This window comes from Mytilus californianus, unplaced genomic scaffold, assembly GCF_021869535.1.
Source record: "Mytilus californianus isolate M0D057914Y unplaced genomic scaffold, xbMytCali1.0.p SCAF_31, whole genome shotgun sequence".
Classification (NCBI taxonomy): domain Eukaryota; kingdom Metazoa; phylum Mollusca; class Bivalvia; order Mytilida; family Mytilidae; genus Mytilus; species Mytilus californianus.
The window spans coordinates 1,193,176-1,215,102 of record NW_026262681.1 but is presented as its reverse complement, the minus strand read 5'-3'; the positions used below and the strand labels follow the sequence as shown (position 1 = coordinate 1,215,102).

Here is a 21,927-nt window from a genome sequence, read left to right as displayed (position 1 = left end):
ATTGAACAGAAACAGGTGTTGTTATTCATGTGGCGATTCACAAATAACCACGGGAGTTTCCGTGTTTATTTACATTGGTAGGTAGATAAGACAATCGATACCAAATCACGTGATAAGACCAGCTTCAGTTAAAAGAACAGGCGAAGGCGGCATCACAGATACCCCACAAAGGAGTTATCACGTACTTGACAAACTGAGTCGGAACCTTTTATTTTCTTAAAGAAATCAGTGGGATGGGAATGTGCTAATTTTTCGTTGGAGTTCCTGTCAATATAATACTTCCATGCACATATTTTATTTCTCCAATGACAATGTGGGGACGTGGGGTATGTGAGCGCGCTCACTAAGGTTCTTTAATTTCATTTGTACCATTTATGTTGTAGGTGCTACCCCTGGTGTTAGTAGTTTGAAGGCTTTTTTGGAAGCAATAACATCGTCTCCAGACCAAGAAGAAATAACTTATGTAGAATTTGAAGAATATTATGAAGGACTTAGTATCAGTGTAGATGACAATAATGAATTTGCAAATATACTACACAATACATGGAACATATGATTATGATTGGTTTAAAAGTTGGAAAATTAGCCATCAACATATTATCAATATTTTTTTGTTTATTTTTTGAAATTTTTAATCTTTCATAAATGGGAGCTGAAATATAAGAAAAAGTTATTTACACTTGTAAATGGATTATATGGAAAAAAATGCTTTTTCTTTTCATTTGTATGGGTTACAAGTATTTTGAAAAAGACAAAATTTGTAATCAACTGATAATCCAAGTTCACAGTCATGTTGTTGATCTTACCAATTAATAAGATGAATGGCATTTGTTGCCATCCCTTCATGAAATTGTGTCATATAATTTTTTCAATCTGTCAGTCATCTTTGTTCTAGGCATTAAGGTCAAATTTCTATAAATGGTTGCAAATGATATTTAAAAGTCTTGTTTTCAAAACAAATGCGTTTCTGATTCTTCTGGAATTTTTGTCTTATAATGCAGTTCATTTTAGAAAGAAAACTGAATGAGAAAATAAGATAGCAACATTTTGAAACACTTTTTAATGTTAAACGTTGATTTCCTTTACACACTGTTGATTTATGTCAAAATATTTTTTCTGCAAAATTATAAATCTCACAAGCTTTTTTACACATTTTAAAACATTCCTTTATATTTGTTATGCTTTTAGTAAGAAATTTATATTAAAGCACTGTGATAAAACATTGACCATGTATATTTGTATATTGTTATTCTTTTATTCAATATTATTGTAGATGATTGTGGTCATATTTCATGCTTAACAAAAACTCAACATTAGGATTGTATAGTTTATATAATGTTTTGTGCTTTTTGCGAGAAATATTGTAGTTATGGGTTTTTTTTTTTACACTAACTGCTGATGGAGACCATTTTACTATCATTGGTGAATAAATTTCATTCAATTGGACAAATTATTATCTGTAAATAAGTATGATTTATTTATATTCTTATGGTGATTAAATATGAATCTGGACAGTGTCAAAAAGTAGAATAACAAAAATACCGAACTCCAAGGGAAATTCAAAACCGAAATTCCTTTGATTTTGATTTAGTTGTACAACCATGATTTACCCATAACCCTGATTCATATACTTAGTTATATGAAAGTATCAAGATTTTTTTTTTGGTAAAGATACAAAATAACCATAGAGTTTTGATAATAGTTTTATTCTTTAAATCTGCATATTTCTGGATTGTTTTATAACAAATATATATGATGTAAATTGAGTTGATCTCCCCTGATTTAAATAGTTTTTCATTCATTTCTATATAGACAAAGTTCACAAATTTGGTTCTTTAGTACAAAATTAACATTGTTTTTGGTTTTATTTAGCAATTCCATTTTAAATTTTACATTTTCAGATTGGTTGGGATTTCCTGATTATGATTTTTTCCAGTGTCTAATTCCTAAAAATGCTCATCGTTACAGCAAAAACAAAATATGTTTGAACTTCTTTTCTTGCATATGAATTCAGAAAAAAAATGTCAAATATTGGAATTAGAATTGCTTAGGCTTACTAATGTCAATCTGGGTAGTTTCGCCTAAATCAAGTAAATATTGATTCCAATACCTAAAAAATTGTGGAATAGCTCCCAAAACCTATATATTTTTTTGATGCGACTGCTAAAAGAGGGTCTATATGGGGTTTACAGAATAGAGATAAATGGACCAAAATATTGTAGAATAGAGAAAAATGAAACCAAAATAATGAAGAATAGAGAATAATGAGGTGCTAAAATAGAAAGAATTGAAAATAAAGGACCACAAATATAAAGAATAGAGAAAAATGGGCTAAAAAATTAAAGAACACAGAAATGAAGGACAACCCATCCTCACCCTCTTAAAATTTTAGAGTTTTTTGTAAGTTATATAGAATGAATTGACCAGTTGCAAGACAGTTGGTTAAAACATGAATGGTTGATGCTGTTAAAAGAAATCCATTTTCAAACTATAGTCTGTTTAAGACTAGATTTGTATACATTTAATTGTGATTATGTTATATATATATATATACCTCTTGGGATTTTCTATTGATGTAGTTAATTTTTTATGCTACTTATTTTCTGTTTTGTTTGTTTTACATTCCGTCCAATAAGGATCATTGATTAGAAAATGTAGGCTAAGAACAGAAGGTCATAAGTCATAACAGACAGCCAACATTGTTTTGTCAAATAAGTCATGTTTTACAGTACTCCCTTACATATGTATGCTTTTGTGCAACTGATAAAATCTTAAAAAGTATTTTGTAAGATTTTTTTAAAGCTGCTGACTTTTGATATAAAAAATGTTCAATTGTAATTTGTAATCTTATTATGTTTGTTCTTTTAAAAGAGAAATCTTTATATCTGATGGAATAACTTTAAAAAAAAACTTGGCCAGCTTTTAAGAAAAATAGTTATTTTTGATTTTGAATTTTAGTTAAATCTAACTTGAATATATTTACTAACTTTTTTAAATACAATCACAAGGCTGTCAAATGTCTGACAAATATTTTCAGGTGAATTATTATTATGTCCCAGCTTACTAAAGTACAAGTAATTGTTTTGTCTGTTTGTCTGTGTCTTTGTTAGTTTGTTTGTTCGTCCATGTTTAATTTGAAATTGCAACTTCTTTATTATGAACTCTATTTAATTGAACCTTAAATAGAATCTTTAAGTTCTAATGGCATTGTGTACCTGTTATTTTATTTTTTTATCCAAATTATTTATTGGGTTCCCCATCGCAAAATATGGACTTGTTTATATCTACAAAAGGGTAACCAACTTGTATCTACAAATATCTGATTTTAATGAAACTTTGAATACAATCTTCCTTACATAATACCATTGTTCAACCCCTATTCTTTTTCAATCTAAATAAAATGTATTTTAGGGGTTGTATGCAGTAAAATATGGAATTTTCCTGATCTAAACAAATGGAGGAAAGGGGATATGTATTTATGAGCTGTGAGTAACAGCTTTGTTTAGTTTTTAAATTGAACTCAATGGAAAATTAAAAGGTTAAGAAAACAGGTAATTAGAAATGAAAATTTCTTCAATTTCTTTATATTCAAAAGTGGTCATAAAGTTTTTGATATACAGTGAAATGAAATTAGATGAACTAGAATATTGTATACACTTATGTAGCTTTTGTTCTCAGATCTGACTTTTCTTGTTTTATATATTTATTTTACATGTGTTGCAAATTAAATATAACTAATTTACAGAATAATTCTTTGTTTTTATTACATAAATGATTTAAAGATTTGTAAGTGTTTTGAGATTTATGGAGTCACTGCTGTTTAAAGATCAATTTATTCCAAATATAACACGGATTTGAGGATATGCATTTTGTATGAGTAATGGCCAAATCATTATGTTTATAGTCTGTTTGCCAATTCAGTGTTTGACCCTGAAATAAGAATTTTTATCGAGCCTGTGAAATTTATTTCGCAAAAGAGAGATATAGTGATCCTAGATTCCGTCGGCATCGTCGGTGGCCTCAACATTTTGGTTTAGTCTGATGTTAAAGTTTTTGTAGACATCGATAACTTTGTCACACCTTCATGTAATTTTATGAAATTTGGACAGTAGCTTCTTTATGACCAAAAGACAGTATCAAGAGAGAAATTTTTAAAATGTTTATTTTCATTTTCCCGTATTTTACTGATAAATAGACTTAGTTTTTTTTACAGTTAACATTCAGATTTAGTCTGAGGTTAAAGTTTTTCAGTCATCCATAATTTTGTCAAACCTACATGGAATTTTATGAAATTTGGACAGATGTTTTTTGTTTATGACCAAAAGACAGTATCCAGAGTGAAATTTTGAAAATGTTTATTTTCATTTTTCTGTATTTTACTGATAAATGGACTTAGTTTTTTACAGATAACAAGTAGATACAGTCTGGGGTCAAAGTTTGTTACAAATCAAGTACTTTGTCGAACCTACATAGAGTTTTATGAAACTTTGGCAGAATCTTTTTAATGATTAAGAGATATAATGTCTGAAGCAAACCTTTGAAAAAATATTTTTTCCATTTTAGTATTTTTCTGATAGATTGACTTTGTTTTTTACAATTAACATTTACAGTCTGGGATTAAATTTTTTTGACATGATAAGTTTGTAAACCTTCATGGAATGTTATGAAACTTGGACAGAAGATAATCTTCAAAAACAAGAAATAGCTTCTAAAGAAAAAGTTTGATTTTTTTTTTTAATTCTGTATTTTACTGATAAAGTCAACATTATACTTTTACACTGACAGCAGCAATCACAGGTGAAACACAGGGTCTGCAGAACCCCTTACAAATTTTTATTTCAAACAGGGCTTTAAAAGGTTTTTTAGAATATGTAACTTCCTTATACATTGCTTTTTATTGAGATAAAATTTATCTAAGGGTGTATGATCTTATTTGTTAAATGAAGTCTCCCCTTTATTTCTAACCAAAGCTCAATGCAGACAGATGACATATTGTAAACCAACTGTTGAAGGCCGTACAGTAACCTATCATTTCTTACTTCTATATATAAGAACAGTACATAATACATCAAAGGGATAACAGGAATCACCATAATACTGGACAGTACAACAGACCACATCAACCACCAACAAAAAAGATATTTATGAGGGTGTGGATGGGGTTTTATAGAATAGAGAATAATGGGCAAAAAGTGCAGAATAAAGGGCAAAAAGTATAAAGATTAGAGAAAAATAGGCGAAAAAATAAAGAATGGAGAATAATGGGGTGCTAAAATATAAAGAATAGAGAAAAGCGGGCATAAAGTATAAAGAATGGAGAATAATGGGGTGCTAAAATATAAAGAATGGAGAATAATGCGCAAAATTTATAAAGAATAGAGAAAAATGGCTGAAAAAATTATAGAATACATAATTGAAGGACCTCCAATCCAGACCCTCATCTATTTGTTTTAGAGCTGAGCTCAAATAATATATTTGTTTTAGAGCTGAGCTCAGATAATATATTTGTTTTAGAGCTGAGCTCAGATAATATATTTGAAATTAACAGTTCCTGGACCTTGCAAATAAGGTATAACTTCAATGAACTATAGGGTTGAACTCTCACAGACATGTTTAACCCCACCCACCACATTAATTATGTGCCTGTCCCAAGTCAGGAGCCTCCAGTGGTTGTCGTTGGTTCATGTCTGTCATATTTGTTTTTCAGAAATTGTTATAAATAAGGCTGTTAGTTTTCCCGTTTGAATTGTTTCTCATTTTTCATATCTGGGCCTTTTATAGTCGACATGAGTTTTTCTCATTGTTGAAGGCCGTAAGGTGGCCTATAATTGCGGCATTTGCTTATATTTACTTCATTTGATAGTAGTCTCATTGGCATGCATGCAATCATATCACATCTCCTTATTTTGATATTAATCCAGAAATGCTGTTGCATTATGGGAACATTATTGTTTTGAATGTTTAGGAAAAGATTACCTTAGCTGCATTTGGCGAAACCTTTCCTCAATTCTCTACAACTGAGTACTTTATTTGGCCTTATAATTTTTTTTTATTGGAGTGTCACTGAGTCTTTTGTAGACCAAATGAGAATCTGCCTATAATATCATAAGCCTGGTATCTCTGATGATATTTTTTTACCAATTAACAGTATAAAAAAGTGAGAAGATACCAAGGGTGCAATACAAGACTATAAGTTGAAAAAGCTGAAAAACCATGACAGAAAGAATGAAAAAGCAAAACTACGTAGAAAACGTAAGTCTGAACCACACTAAAAACCAGGGGTGAACACAAAATAGCTCTGAAAAGGTAAGGAGTTTGTGCTATGCATCAAGGGGTACCTACCCTGTTGCTTATAATAAGAAAACATTTTGGTGATGTCATTTACAAAAAGGAATAGAATTGGGATTGTAGCTACAACAAATGGAACATAAAAGCAACATATATCTGTTCCAAAATGGTAAACAAAACTTTCAAAGATATAACTTCAACTTTACTATATTTGAAAACCTTGTTTCAATAGCTTCTTTTTTAACAAACCTTTATCATTTGGCAAGTGTGATGGGAAATTTATTTAAGCACTGAAATAGCTGTATCACATTGGATTTACTTCACCAACAGATGCTACAGGAATGTTGATACATAAAAGTCCACAATGAGAAAACTGAAGTCATCACTTTCGTCATAAAGTTTAGTTTCAACCAAATTTTTAACAGTCAAATTCTTTATGTAAGCCAAAATGATAAACAAACCAGCTAGACATTTCTGTATCTGATGTATTCTTTTTTTCAAGTTCAATGGTTTTCTAAAGAAAAAAATAATCTGATTCTTAATAGGAAGATAAAAAGATATTCCATAATCTATATATAGGAACATTTTGGGGAAAAAAAAAATTCAGTTTTAGTCAATTCTATGAAAAAATATATATATATTCTGGTTTTGGTGTAATTTTTACTTTTTTGAATATAAGTCAGAGTTTCTTACAAAATCCCAAGCACTACAAGAAATGCTTTAATAGATAATTTTTACATACCTAAGGGAGCTACCATTTGATTTTTATGGGGGGGCTAGGATGAAAAATTTTGTCCTGCCTTTTTATTATTCCTTCTATTAGGTCCTGCCTTTTTATTTTTCACTCTATTCGGTCCTGCCTTTTTTTTTTAGTTTATCCTGACTTTTTTATTTAACTAAATTGTCACCCTGCCTTTTTATTTTTGCAAATAATCTCATCCTGCCTTTTTTTTTTTTACTCAAAACTTCTTTCCTGCATATTTTTTTCAAATTTCATCCTAGCCCCCCCCCCATAAAAATCAAATGGTAGCTCCCTAACTTGCTTGCGAATTCAGTTCAGGGGAGTAGAGGGTGTTGGCTAACCCCCCTCCCCTCATTTCATAATTTTTTTTTCTAATGTGCTTATAGAATCATTGAAAATAAAATTATTTGCTGTTTCGACTTACCCCGGTATTCAGAAAAAAATTAATTTGGTTTGATTGTAGCTGAAAAAAGACATTAAAATGTGTTCATCTGTTGAAAATAAAGATGTCAAACCAATATAAAAAAGCATAACCCCTCTTGAAGCTAAATTCAAAATTTACAGTCCAACCTGAAATGTCTAAACTTTAATAAAAGCTGTTTTATAGGGTGTTATTAGCATTTACATTATATGCCTCTGTACGTTTTAGTGCTCTGTTCTCCAACATGTTCTGTTGATCTATAGACATGTCAGCAGACCCGGAAGTTACATAATTTATCTCCCCTGAAGAAGAAAATAATACACGTTCTTCTGTCAACAACTCCAACATGGCAGCCCCTGGTATACTTCCATCCCGGTATGTAAACGGGGTTCCCGTTCCCACATCAAGACGGACACTAAGAATGAAAGAGAAATACATTATCTTGTTGGTATTCGTCACATTTGGCACGGTTTGTTTTGGTGCTTTTATGTACCTACCAGATATGAGAGACCGAGCTCGCGTGGAATCACTTCGGGGACAATTTCGTGATGTTATAGTGCCACATCATGGAGGAAGTGGGAAAATTTTAGCACATGACAACAATGGTATTGATATCCATGCAATTAATGACAGAGTGCGATTGGGGGAAAAGATAGAAATGGACATGGCCGAACATAAAAGACTTGTAAAGGTTGGACAAAAATTGAACATGTCCAAAGATGATACACTTGGGTTCAAACAACACATTGAGAATGATAAAGAGAAAGTTCGACAACAGAAGAAGGAGGAGGAAGAAAGAAAGAGACAATCTGAGATGGAAAAGCTGAAGGAGATAAAGCAAGAACATCCTGGTGGAGAGGGAGCTCAAGGAGGTGCACCATCTGAAGAAGATGTTCTGGAAAAAAGAAATGCAGTCAAAGAGGTATACTGGAATATGTCATTTTGAGGAAAGCCCTTTATATTTCTCAAGTAATCGAAGTTTTAGAGATAGTGCTTCCTATCACTGTCAGGATTACTTTCATAATTTAGATGACTTGAAATTGTTCACTTTCCTGTAAATGTCACAATGCTTATGTTATTATGTCACAGTAAAAACCGATTGTTCAATGATGTTGTATAACGTCACGATACCCAAATTGCACCTATTTAACAAAAGTAGCAGCGGAAATCTTACAAGTTTTCTTAGAGACTAAACAATTTGTATTTTTATGATTTGACATTATGCACGTCTTTCAACATGCGGTAGGTAAATATATTTAAATATACACAAAACGTTCACAGTATACATCAACAGATGAAATGTTCACTGGTAAACAGGGCTCACGCTAGCAGGCCTGAAATATTACATTTTTTAATTGATAAATATTTTTAATCACTTACTTGGTAGTCATGTGTTAGGTATCTGGCCATAACTGTCATCTGCTTTACTACTGCTATATCTGTGGTCTCATCTATCAATAAGGAGAAGTATGGACTGTTGTGTATAGTCTGGAGTATGTTAGACTGAATGTGCTCGTTGATAATAAGTAGCATGTCTTGCATTATCCTATGACTGGTGTAGTTGACATTCTGTCCTTTCTTGAGAAGATTCAAGTAATCACACCCAAGTGTCTTTGCCAACTCCAGTAGGTATGGGTAGTGAGTTGTGTGTGCTATTTCTTCTTTTGCTAGCCAGTACATACATATGAAGGCACCAATCAATGCAGTAGTTTCTATTGAAGTATGGGTGTCCAGTGCTGCTTGAATACCTTGGCCCTGAAATGCTATAATGGAGCTAGCTTCTAAGTCTGTAGCTTGCTGGTGATTCTTTGATTTGCTGTGAGATGTTAAACTGTCTTTGACTAAGTAGGTGCAAGGATGGGTAACCCAGGTTCCACTGCCATTCTTAGGTCTCATGTTGAACTTGATACAGAACTTGCATAACATACCTGAGAATTTAAAATATATAATTTATTATAGAAGAAACAAAATTTTTTCAGTGAAATATCAATATTTCAAATAAAAATAATCATCTCAAAATTGCTTAAAAAACTCTCAATTACTAAATAAGTAACTATTCTTTCATTACAAAATATTCATCTAAAGACTTTATTTCTTTTATAAAAATCATGAAAAAAAATATCATTCAAGAGAAAAAATGTTCAACTCACTGTTCAAGTGAAAAGACTTTCTAGATAGAAAGTTGTATTTATATTTTTATATAAAAGGAATCCAGTGATAAGGAGATATAAAATTAATATAACTAAAAAATTTTTCTTAACCTTTAATCATTTTAAATATAAATATAGATTTCAAATTCATGTAAGTATTAACCTTTCTTGTCTTGGGTGACAATCAACCATGGGTTTGTCTTCTGCCCTCCTGGGTCTATACCAGATTGTCTTGCTTTTGAGTTTGGAGAAGGGCATGGGTTAGTGGTAGTTGTAATACTGTCGGGTTTCCCCAACCAACGAGTGAGGCTGTTGTCAACTGTCTTACGACGTTTTGCATTTGGCCCATACATCGTGATTTTTGATTTCCATCTTTCGAAATCGTATATTTATTACAAGGAAAGCATGTACCACGTGCTTCTTAAAAATTGAGAAATTTATAATTGTCAATTATCTGTAATGAGCCAACAATTTATTTAATATGTACAAAAATATTCCAGCGTGTGTACAACTATTGGCACTGTTTGTGTACAAAGTGTTTGCCGACTTGTCACAGGTCAGCGCTTGGGTGGTGAGCGAAGCCATAAAATAGTTACATGTGATTATAAAGTTAAGATTTCTTAATTAAAACACAAAAGAATCATGTAACAAGTGTTAATTACATCTATTGAATCCAATCAACAAGGTTAACCTCATAAGGTAAATTGATCACGTGGTGTAAACAATCTTTACTACTGAAGTAGAACTGGTTTGAATTGGATTGAACTGGTCAAATTTCACCTCGAATTTTATACCGCACGGAAAAGATTTAAAAAGTCGTTTAAAACTTTACCCATTTACGATTTTTTAATTGAAAATTTGAGCACCACAGGGAAAAATTATACATCATGGTAAGAACGATACCACCGCGGGAAAAAATTATACATGGCAGGCCCACGGTCCTGTAAGGGCCTGGGGAGAACACTGCAGGCGACTGGGGCGACAAAGTCGTTTTCCCGTCCGTCACTTTGCTTTGCATGACCGTCAAAACCATGATAAAAACTTCATTTTGACAAATTATCAAAAAATTCTATCAATTTTAATTAAGACGCCCCAGCCACCTTAATTGAATTTTAATTGATATAACAACTTTCTTTTCCTTTTTGATCATGTTGAAACAAGGAATTATTTGAATCTGGAATAATTTTGAATTCTGGAAAATTGATTATAAATGTATGATGAAAACTAACCCAACTAAATAGGGTTAGCCATGCGCGCATGGCTAAGGTTAATTTTACTTTCACTATCATTTCAGTATGAACTAACTAACCCCCCTTAGCCATGCGTGCATGACTAACCCTATTTAGTTGGGTTAGTTTTCCTCATAAATTCCTCATCAATTTTCCAGAATTCAAAATTATTCCAGATTCAAATAATTCCTTGTTTTGATATAAAAAAAATATTTTTTTATTATTGCCAGATATTTAATTGTTCTTTTCTGACAAGAGGACTAATATGATTCTGCAACTAGATATGATAAAATTAAACAACTTTGAATTTGAACTGTTACTTTAATTGTATTCCCAGGTACAAATTAAACAATATAAAAAATAAATAAGGTACATATGGCTCTTTGTTTTATAGTAAAAACCAAACATTGTAGCGCTGCCAGCAAAAGAGCACTTCTCTTTGAAATCTCACCACTTCTCCCTCTCAGTTTAAAAAAGAGAAGTCACTTCTCCCTATGATTCTGAAGTAGTGTGAGCCCTGGGTAAAGGAAAATGTACGGAAACGTCGCCATGCGACGTCCACAAAAAGGTCATCTTTTAAAAATGAGCAAATAAAATATGTTACAAGCCTCCATTTCCTAAAAGATGAAGAGTAAGCATAGATTAATCTCAAATTGTTCTAAATATTTGAAGAAATAAAACAAATTATCTGTAATTCGATTTTTGAGGATGTGAATTCAAGCATGGATGCAATTTGGGTACTCCTCATTACAGAATCATTGATTGTTTGAGGTCTGTTCATACCCATTTTTTTATGATTCAGTATGGATTCAAAATTAAATTGGTGGAACCATATAGCAAATAATGATACATCTACAAAATAAACACAGAATGGAAACTTTTTTTTGGATCATAAATAAACATAGGTGAAAAAACTGTCAAAATAGGTGCAATTTGGGTACCCTCACGTTACTCTGATGATCTAACATGAATATTAAAGTTTCTTACTATGTCAGTTTGAGGGGAACCACTGATAATATAAAATTTAATTATATTTGATGTGTATTTGTATCAGCACCCTCAGTCATCATGGTCATGGTACATTTTTATGTAGTGATTAAAACTTTAGAATACATGTATATATTTTTTGCAGTCTATATGTTACATGTAAAGTTTGTGATTAAGTTAGTTTGAGGGTGAAATTATGGCAAGTCAATGATATTTGGTATCCCCATGTATTATTTCTCGTTTCCACAGAGATTATACATCCCTGTCCCTTTAATCATGGTTCAAGAGTTGATTAAAGAGCTCAGGTAAGAAAAAATATGTCTGTTTTCAGTCCCCGACCGACCCTAACTTGAACGCAGACCCTAAATCATTTTACCCCCCAAAAGCCAGTAACCAAGGGAAATAATCCAATCATTGAAAATAAACACGGCCCAAGGACAAATTTAACCACAGCAAGACATTCCACATGACTCAAAATCATGTCACAAAAAATATAATGAAATGGAATTACCAACGTACCTACCCTATTTTTTTTTTATGTAACCTTATAAACAGACATATTTTTTTTGGCCTCATCAGTGCTCAAGTTTCTTGTTTATTGTGTACACATATGAAGACTTTAAATAAGATTTACTTACTTACTTCAATGACTTTGGATGTTTTGCATAGTTGACATGACTTTCAAGTTTGTGATTAGGTAAGTTTAAGTGAAACCATTTATAATAAATCAATAATATTTGGTATGCAGTTGTATTACCATTAGCATATCTAATTTCCACAGATGACTTTAGATTTTAGTTAACATGTTAGAGTATATGTGTTATTGCCGTTTTAATTTCAATATCAACGTTTGCATTTTACTATCAAAGTTACATCCAGGCGAGACATATCCAGATATCTATCTCTGTGTCTCAGTTTATTGTCATAATCATGGTACAAGTACATTTGTAGTTTGGATTAGTAGACTTTTTTCGTATTACCTATTCTTGACTCCAGAGTATATAATTTTTTTCGACAGGTTACCTACTTTAATAAGTAAGAGCAACAAAAAGAAGTAAAATCAAGCTTACAAATGTATCCCTAAATTGCATCAACTGTAAGTTTCATTTTTACTTCTTTCAATTGCTCTTACTCATGTTACTTGACAGAGTACCATATAATTTATATGCCATGATACCTGTATAATACATTTTTTAACTAAAATTTCAGATGATGAGACATGCTTGGGCTAGTTATAAGAAGCATGCCTGGGGTTCAAATGAATTAAGACCAATATCAAGGAGAGGACACAGTGCCAGTATATTTGGAACGCTTAATTTAGGTGCCACAATAGTTGATGCTGCTGATACATTGTATATCATGGAGATGATGGACGAATATAAAGTAGCAAGGGATTGGATTGCTGCAAATTTGAACTTTGAAGGAGTAAGTAACATGGGGTCAAGGTTTTTGAACTTCTTAATCTTCAGGAAAAAATTTACAACTTACAACCCTGATAATGTGTCAGTCATAATAATTCTTTAAAAATTATCACTTGGGAGAAGTCTTTTTTAGGAAAATTGTGCTGGCTGGATTAGGGATGGGGCTGATTTCTTCAAATAGTCATTGATTAAATTACAATTACTTGTCTAATGTAATGCAATCGATTTCATTACTATTACACCTAAAATCAAATAGTCATTGATTACATTAATTACTTTTCTTTAAAGTAATCATGATTACATTTGATGACACATGGTTACATTGGATTACACATGATTACTGCTTCATTCATATAAAAAATTCAAAATGGGAGTTTAAATTATTGCGATTACAAACCTGTCGCATTTTTTGCAGTAATAAAAACATTGCAATAATTTCCGAATTTACAGTTCATTGTATACTGTGATATAAAAGATTTTTTTTTAAACATTTTATCCCGACATAAAAAAGCTATATGAGATAAAAAATGTGTTTTTAATATCTTTGATCCATTTTCACTAGTACACAATTTTATTTAGGGGCCAGCTGAGGACCATCTCCGGGTGCGGGATTTTCTCGCTGCGTTGAAGACCCATTGGTGGCCTTCAGCTGTTGTCTGCTTTTTGGTCTTGTTGTTGTCTCTTTGACATATTCCCCATTTCCGTTCTCAATTGTATATGTACATGTATGTGTTATTAAAAGCTTATACCAGGAACAATGTTAAATGTGCATTGTATGATAGCATAGACAAATGGCCTTTCTCTCTCTAAGAAATAACATTGTTTTTATTGATATTTTAGCCCAGTGCAAATTTTCAATTAACAAAAACAACTGAAAAAAGAGTGATCTATTAATGATCAAGTAGTCTTATTGTCTGTAGGGACATAATTAACATTTACATATGTTTTCTGGTGTAATCATTACTTCAAATTAAAAAAAAAAAAATAGGTGAGCTTGAGTAATTGGGTAATAAACATGAATTATATTGATATCAATAACTTGAATAAGGTTATATGTATATAAATAAGAAGATTTGGTATAGTTGTCAATGAGACAGTTCTCCACCAGAGACCTAATGACATAGAAGTTAACAGCCATAGGTCACCGTATGGTCTTCATCTATGAGCAAAACCCATACCACATAGTCTGCTATAAAAGGCCTCGAAATGACAAATGAAAAATAACTCAAAAGAGAAAACTAATAGCCTGATTTATGTAGATTATTATTTTCATTGTACCCATGATTTTATGCAAAAAATCAATACAATGTATTGGATATTTAGAAAACATATATTAAAATGTTTATATGGAAATCAATATTTATACAAGTTGTTGGAAAAAATTGCTTTTATATTCCATTATTATTTAAATGTGCTCATTTATGTTGATCATCAAAATTAGAATTGAAATTGAAATCCCCAAATTAATTTTCTATGCTGTTGAATGTCTACGTAATTTTAACAAAGTATTGTGTAAACTTTAAGTCTGATTCTATACTTGGAGATACTATCAGAAGTTTTCTATTAGGGAACACAAAATGTTTTCAAAGCAGACATACATGTATTACATTTAAATTATTCATTCTCAAAATGAAACATTTGGAAAGGTAAATTAATTTAGTGAACTATAAATACTGTAAATTCAGAAATTATTGCATGATTTTATTATTGCGATTTTGTCATTTTAGACTAAAATGCGATTCTAATTTTAGCGGTATTGAAAACAATCCTATTTAATTCATATAAAATATTACAAAATGCGGGTTTAAATTACTGCGATTATAACCCTGTCGCATTTTTCGCAATAATAAAAACAGTGCAATAATTTCTGAATTTACATTACATGTACTAAAATGATTAAATAATAAATAGGATCCATCAAAGTACACTTATGTGATTATTTTTTTTATTCATGCTTGTAATGTATATATAAAAATATTTAAAACAATTTTCATATAAAAAAATTGAAATAAGTAATTAATCACATGAATTTAATCTAAAAGTAATCATGATAACACTTTTTTTTTGAACTGTAATCGATTTTATCTCAGTAACTTGTAATAAAAAATTGTGTGATTAGTGATTACATGTGATTATATTGCAAAATGTAATCAATTACAGCTGATTATGATTTACCCATGCCTGGGGTGGACAACATTTTTACTGGATTAGGCTGTATTGATTGATTGATTGTGTCTAATGCCACTTTCAGCACTATTGTGCTATTTTTAGGCAGTCAGTTTTATTGGTGGAGGAAGCCAGAGTGCTGAGAGAGAACCACCAACCTTCGGTTGGAAAACTGACAATCCTAGTCAATTAAGATTGGAGTCAAACGCACCTTCCACGTTCAGGAATCAAACCCACAACCTCAGTGTTGACAGAAACAACCATGTCAAATGGCTTCATACATTTTCAATAATCCTTTTGTATACTAAAAATTTAGAAATTATTGCATGCATTAATTATTGCGATTTTTGAAAAATTGACAAAAATGCAAGATTAATAATTGCGAATTCAAGGAAATATGTATAAAGATATATGTACCAAACATCCGAATGCAAGTGCTTATTATTGGGATACTCACATTGTACTCCTTAATAAAAACCACATTGTACTCCTTAATAAAAACCTTGCAATAATTTCTTAATTTACAGTATTCTAGACTAATTAGGCTTAATAATTGTATGTGATAACTTTTAGTGTTCGATCAATCATGTTTATCTAATATTCTTTATAGTGTACATGTATAGTTAGGCAAATGTATTTTTAGCATAAAAAACTTGTCTAAGAAAGTACATTTTAACATATGTGGAATGTAGTTATATCTTATAAATCTATAAAATATTTTGAAAAAAATACCACAAAAAATGAAAATGTAAACTCCTCCAAGCATAGAAATCATGTTTGACTAATGTTGATATAGATTTTTATGACACAACATGTAAGTATAACTTGCACAAACTTCAAATGCAGTTATTTGTAAATATAGTGTGCCCTCTTATTATAGTTAAAGGGTCCCTACTTCTCTTGATAAAATTAACTATTACTAAAAAATGAATTTTTAACAATATTTGATTTTAATAAGAATGCTGACTATAAAGATTTCACTATCTTTTCTTAACCACAAGCACAGAATTATTTCTTTGTTCACATCAGTCTAAATAAACCGGTACATGTACATGTATTGTCTATATTAAACTTAGAAGCAATTTCAAAAGTAAATAGTTTTGGCCAAAAGCTATGTTTGATTTGATGTAACTGTGAAATTGATGATAAAAAAACTTGGTTTCAGTTGCCGAAATGTATTTTTAACCAAATCATTGACACAATATATAAACATGTATATCATACCACATCTTCTTATTTTATATAGTAGTTATTTCTTATGTACATAATCATCAAATAGATATATTCTTCAGCTGAACAAAAAGTCTTTTTTTTTTGTCACAGTTAGGCTATATATACATGTACATTAACAACACCATTTTGAATTTCTTGTCATAGCAGAGCCTGGGTTTTAGGTAGTTGTGTACATATACAGGTACATGTAGTACAATGTAGGCGCAAAGCTGCACTTCAGAATCATTTCAGTAATCTGGCAAAATGTAAAGGTGTGCTTGATTTATGTGTACAGTACATACACACAGGGTGATTCAGTTGAAAATCACTTGCTGATGATGATTCCCTGTTGAATAGGGCGATCGTTGGTGACAGCACACTGATTTACTACTTTGTTAAACAGGGTGTTTGTTATGTATATTTATTAGAAATATATTATTATTATATATTTATGGTTATATTACATCTATATTTCTAACCTCTGTTATGATACCTATAGGAAATATAGTGAGATATTTCAGAATTAAGTTCAATGTTCCTCGAAATCACCATCACTCACCAGCAGGAATAAGTAATTTTGAACTGAATCCCCATGTGTGTCATCTCGCTAGCCAAGGGGTTACAATCCAGTCCCTTGGCGAGGATGGGACATAACCCTTGACTTGCTAAGATGCTTGTGTGTGCTATACTAAGAGAAGGTCAGCTCAGTCACACAGTTTTTTTATGCCTCTGCTGCCGTGGAGGGATTATTAAGTTTTACCCTTGTCCGTACATCCGTCTGTATGTGCCATTAATAAGTTTCCATTCTCTAACTTTAGTTTGTTTCAGCCAAATATTATGAAACTTATAGACAATGCTTATTATAACCAAACACAGATCAGGTTTAAATTTAGGTGGCATCATTTTCACCGTTCTCGAGTTATGTTCCTTTATAAATGGAAAAATTTACCTTGTCTATACCAAATGTTAGGAAACTTATACACAATACTAACTACCACCAAATACAGATCAAGTTCAAATTTAGGTGGTGTCACTTTTACTGTTTTCAATTTATGGCCCTATATGAATTTTATAATAAATAAAAATGTTTTCAATTGACTTTAATAATGCATACAGTGTATAGACAATAGACACTGACTAACTCTGTCATTGACAAGGGTTTTCCTCTTTACCCTTGCAGCACAGTTTGACCATGAATTTTTGTCATCCGAGGTACACTTTCTCAGATCAGTAGATATAGATGTTTATGATTATGAGTAATTATGGTTTCCCCCTACGTCCATAATAAGCTCACAGCACACTTATGAAGTTGAAAATGTTAATGTGACTATACATGTACAGGTATCAAATTAACTCTAGAATTTTCTAGTATTAAAGATGTCATAATGTTAAACATTGTTAAATTATTGACTAAATGCCATCACATCAAAACACTGTATTAAAATGAAAAAGGTCAGCAAATTATCAAATTCTCTTCATGTGATTATTGGTAATTATCACTTGCTCAACACTATGTCAATTGTTGTTCTCACTTATGATATATTTATTACTGTTTAGTATTTTAACGTTTTGGTCAAATTAAAGAATGAAAATTAGCAAAATACAATTCAAAGTTTTGCCTGAACAAAATAATTGGGCAGATAGATAGTTATTATTAAACTATTGTTTATTTGCCATTACTTTTCAGGGTCTTTCTCAAACAGAACTTTTCTGGTTCTTTGCAATGTGGTAGTAAGGCAAATCTGTTTAATATACACTTATACAGTTAAAAAAACATGTTTAAGAAACCAAATACCAGAGTATACAAATTGTATTGTAACAATACTCTGATTGCCATCTGTTTTCATATCTCTTTACATAAAATTTCTTAAACTTACACAAACCAAGGACAACTGAGAAATATGGCCACTATTTGTTCCTTCTTCTTAAGACCGGCAGTAAAACCCTTGCCAAAGTGAGGTGTCTGCTTGATTTCGTGTGATGTATTAGTAAGCAGCCATGTCTGGTTTGAATAGGGAAAATGGCTCGTGTAGAGAGAGTGCCACACAGGGACACACTCCACTTTAAGAACCCTCGCTACAACTCTTTGAGTGGTCCATAGGTGGCCTGTTGCAAGGCAAAATTTCTATCCATATCCAATATACCCGCGGGGGGCTCATTTTCCTTTGGCATTCCTAATGTCCCGCATTTTATCCCAGTTGACCTGTATAACAGGACCTACAAAAAAATGTACTTATTGTTAACAAGCATGAAATATTTGCCACTGAACATAAACAAATAACAATCCCAAACTTCCAACATACCATGGTGATGGATATTCTGCACTAACAATTGTAAAGCCCCTACTGACTCTTTAATAACTTATTCATAATGACTCTGAGCTATTGAGTATTTTTATGCCCCTGTCGTAGCAGAAGGGGCATTAAGTTTTACCCTTGTCCGTCTGTACGTAGGTCCGTACGTCCCAAAATTGGTTTCTGTTCTCTAACTTGAGTTTGCCTCTACCAAATGTTATGAAACTTATACACAATGCTCATTACCACCAAATACAGATCAAGTTTGAATTTTGGTAGCATCACTCTAACCGTTTCAAGAGTTATGCCCTTTAATAAATGGAAAAATTACAAAAATTTTAGTTTCCGTTCTTTAACTTAAGTTTGCCTCAACCAAATGTTATGAAACTTATACACAATGCTTATTACCACAAAACACAGATCAAGTTTGAATTTTCGTGTCGTCACTTTAACTGTTCTAGAGTTATGCCCCTTTATAAATGGAAAAAATGCAAAATTTTTAGTTTCTGTTCTCTAACTTAAGTTTGCCCCAACTAAACATTATGAAACCTATATACAATACTTATTACCTTAAAACTCAGATCAAGTACAAATTTGGGTAGCATCACTTTTATCGTTCTTGAGTTATGTCCCTTTGTAATGTTGTATGCAAGCGGGGGCATCATCTGTGTCCATGGGGACACATTCTCCATTTATTAATATATCACATACATGCATTGTTCACTTAAGTTCTTGCCTATTGGCCTGTAAACATTTTTATTGAAATTAAAGGTTAAATGTTATTATCTTTCTCTGATCTCAACTTAAGACTTTATTTGGCCTTTTTAACTTTTCACTGATGAGTCTTATGTAGATGAAACGTGTGTCAGGTGTACAAAATTTTAATCCTGGTATCTATGATGGGTTTATTTCTTGTATTGTAACGATATAAAAATTGCTAGCAATCTACATGATAGGATTCACGAGATCAACACTTGTCCTCAAACATCAGTGATGGCTGCCATATTGGATGTTTAGCCTATTTTATTTGTCTACAAATATATTTTTCACATAGGTCCTTTAATTTTCTTTAAGGGCATATGATACAGTTTTGATCCCACAGTGATTTTTTAACAAAAAGTTGCATACAAACTATTTTTCACCTAGTCAGTTCAAATATGTAATAAAAAATATACCTTCATGAGCTAAGTTTCCAGATAAACTGGGTCGAAATTTTAGACATTTACTGATTTTTTTTTTTTTTTTTTGACATTTCTATACTTTGGACAGATCTAGACATACTTAACTTTTTTGTTTCAAAAGATAAACAAATGAAGATTTTTGAGAAAGTTTTGGAATATATTCTTTACAAAAGTATGCTCTAAATTTGTGTTAAAATTCTATGGAAATAATTCATTATTATTAAATTTTCATGATTTTAGAAAATACTAGCATTTTTTGCTGTATATTTATCAAATTTAAAAAAAATCATCAGTGATTTCTTCCTAAAAATTGAAACAAATAATCTTTATACATAATCAAGACAAACGTCATTTAAAAAAAGAGGGGTCTATGTTCTCATTTCAAGCTAATGATCAAAATCACTCTAAAAAGGAATCTCTTCCCAATATGTCACAGTTTGACGCCGCAAAAAATAACATTTTACATTAGCAACGTCATTACCTCCTCTGTAACTCTTGTTTATTTAAAGCTAGCATGTATATGCTTGCAAACAATTTTAAAAACTAATATCTCTTTTTTATTTCTTTTTTTTTTCTTTTAAGTTAAATTTAACCTTTATTGAACTTCTTTTATTTTGACTGATTATGAAGGATGGAGAGATATCATAACCCATTTGAACTAGATGAACACTTTTATAAAGAAATAATCAATCATGTTTTTCTTCAGAAGTTGTTATTGATAAACCTAATCATTGTTGACATTCCATTCGATATTTATACAGCTTTTCCATTCAATTCCTCGCACATCAAATGGAATGAATAATTTTCCATCATATATATGACTTTAACTGAAGTGTTAAATATGTAATATCATTATCATGTGGAATATTGATGTCAGAATGATTCTTAAAGACAGCATATTATATTAATATACAGCTGTGTCTTCCATTGTCATGGAAAATTACATTTACAACAGGAAGATAAATTGTGTCTTATTTATTATTAGTCCCCTACCGATGAAGTCAAAGGGGACTTTAGGTTTGCACTCCGTCTGTCTGTGAGTCCGTCAGTCCGTCAAATTAGTTTTCCACACTTTTTTTCTTCGTGCTTATTGATATGATATTTGGTATATTGTTTTATCTTGACAAGTTACAGATCAAGTTCGAATTTTGTTCTGGTCTGATGATTTTGTGCAGAGTTATGGTCCTTGGGTTTAGCTTAGAAAATTCATTCAAATAATCAGTTTTCCACACTTTTTTCCAATATGCTTGAAGATATTGATTTGATAATTGGTATATAGTTTATTCATGACAAGTTACAGATCAAGTTTGAATTTTGTTCCCGTCTGATGATTTTGTGCAGAGTTATGGTCCTTGGACTTAGAAAATTCACTGAAATAATCAGTTTTCCACACTTTTTTTCGTCATGCATGTAGATATTGATTTGATAATTGGTATATAGTTTTATCATGACAAATTACAGATCAAGTTCGAATTTTTAACTGGTCTAATGATTTTGTGCAGTGTTATGGTCCTTTGACTTCGAAAATTCACTGAAATATTCAGTTTTCCACATTTTTTTTCGTCATGCTTGAAGATATTGACTTGATATTTGTTACATAGTTTACACCATAACAAGTTATAGATCAAGTTAGCATTTTGTTCCAGTACAATGAATTTTAAACCGGTAGAGGACTATGTATTGCCATGCAATACTCTCAGAATGCTTGTTTTTGACCAGTCTCAAATGTTTTGCCACAATGATAGCATTTTGTCTCTTTGAAATAATTTCATGTTTTTGTTCTCAACTTGCCATTTTTGTTGTTAACTTGTTTTCCTGAAAACAAAGGATACATAA

At 31.2% G+C, this 21,927-nt stretch overlaps 2 protein-coding genes across 3 annotated transcripts in view; both read left to right on the top strand.

Annotated features, from left to right (window-relative positions):
• The window catches only part of LOC127736470 (calcyphosin-2-like), a 32,886-nt gene extending 29,101 nt beyond the window's left edge, over positions 1-3,785 (top strand). For both annotated transcript variants that reach the window (XM_052247022.1, XM_052247023.1), the window contains exon 17: positions 384-3,785. In XM_052247022.1, the coding sequence (XP_052102982.1) occupies positions 384-556 (173 nt within the window). In that variant the 3' untranslated portion in view covers positions 557-3,785. The remainder of the gene's footprint in view (positions 1-383) is intronic.
• Positions 3,786-7,759: 3,974 nt separating this feature from the next.
• LOC127736469 (mannosyl-oligosaccharide 1,2-alpha-mannosidase IA-like) overlaps positions 7,760-21,927 on the top strand; it is a 41,996-nt gene continuing 27,828 nt past the window's right edge. The window contains exons 1-2 of the mRNA XM_052247021.1: positions 7,760-8,373; positions 13,027-13,242. Coding sequence (XP_052102981.1) covers positions 7,798-8,373; positions 13,027-13,242 — 792 coding nt within the window. The 5' untranslated portion in view covers positions 7,760-7,797. The remainder of the gene's footprint in view (positions 8,374-13,026; positions 13,243-21,927) is intronic.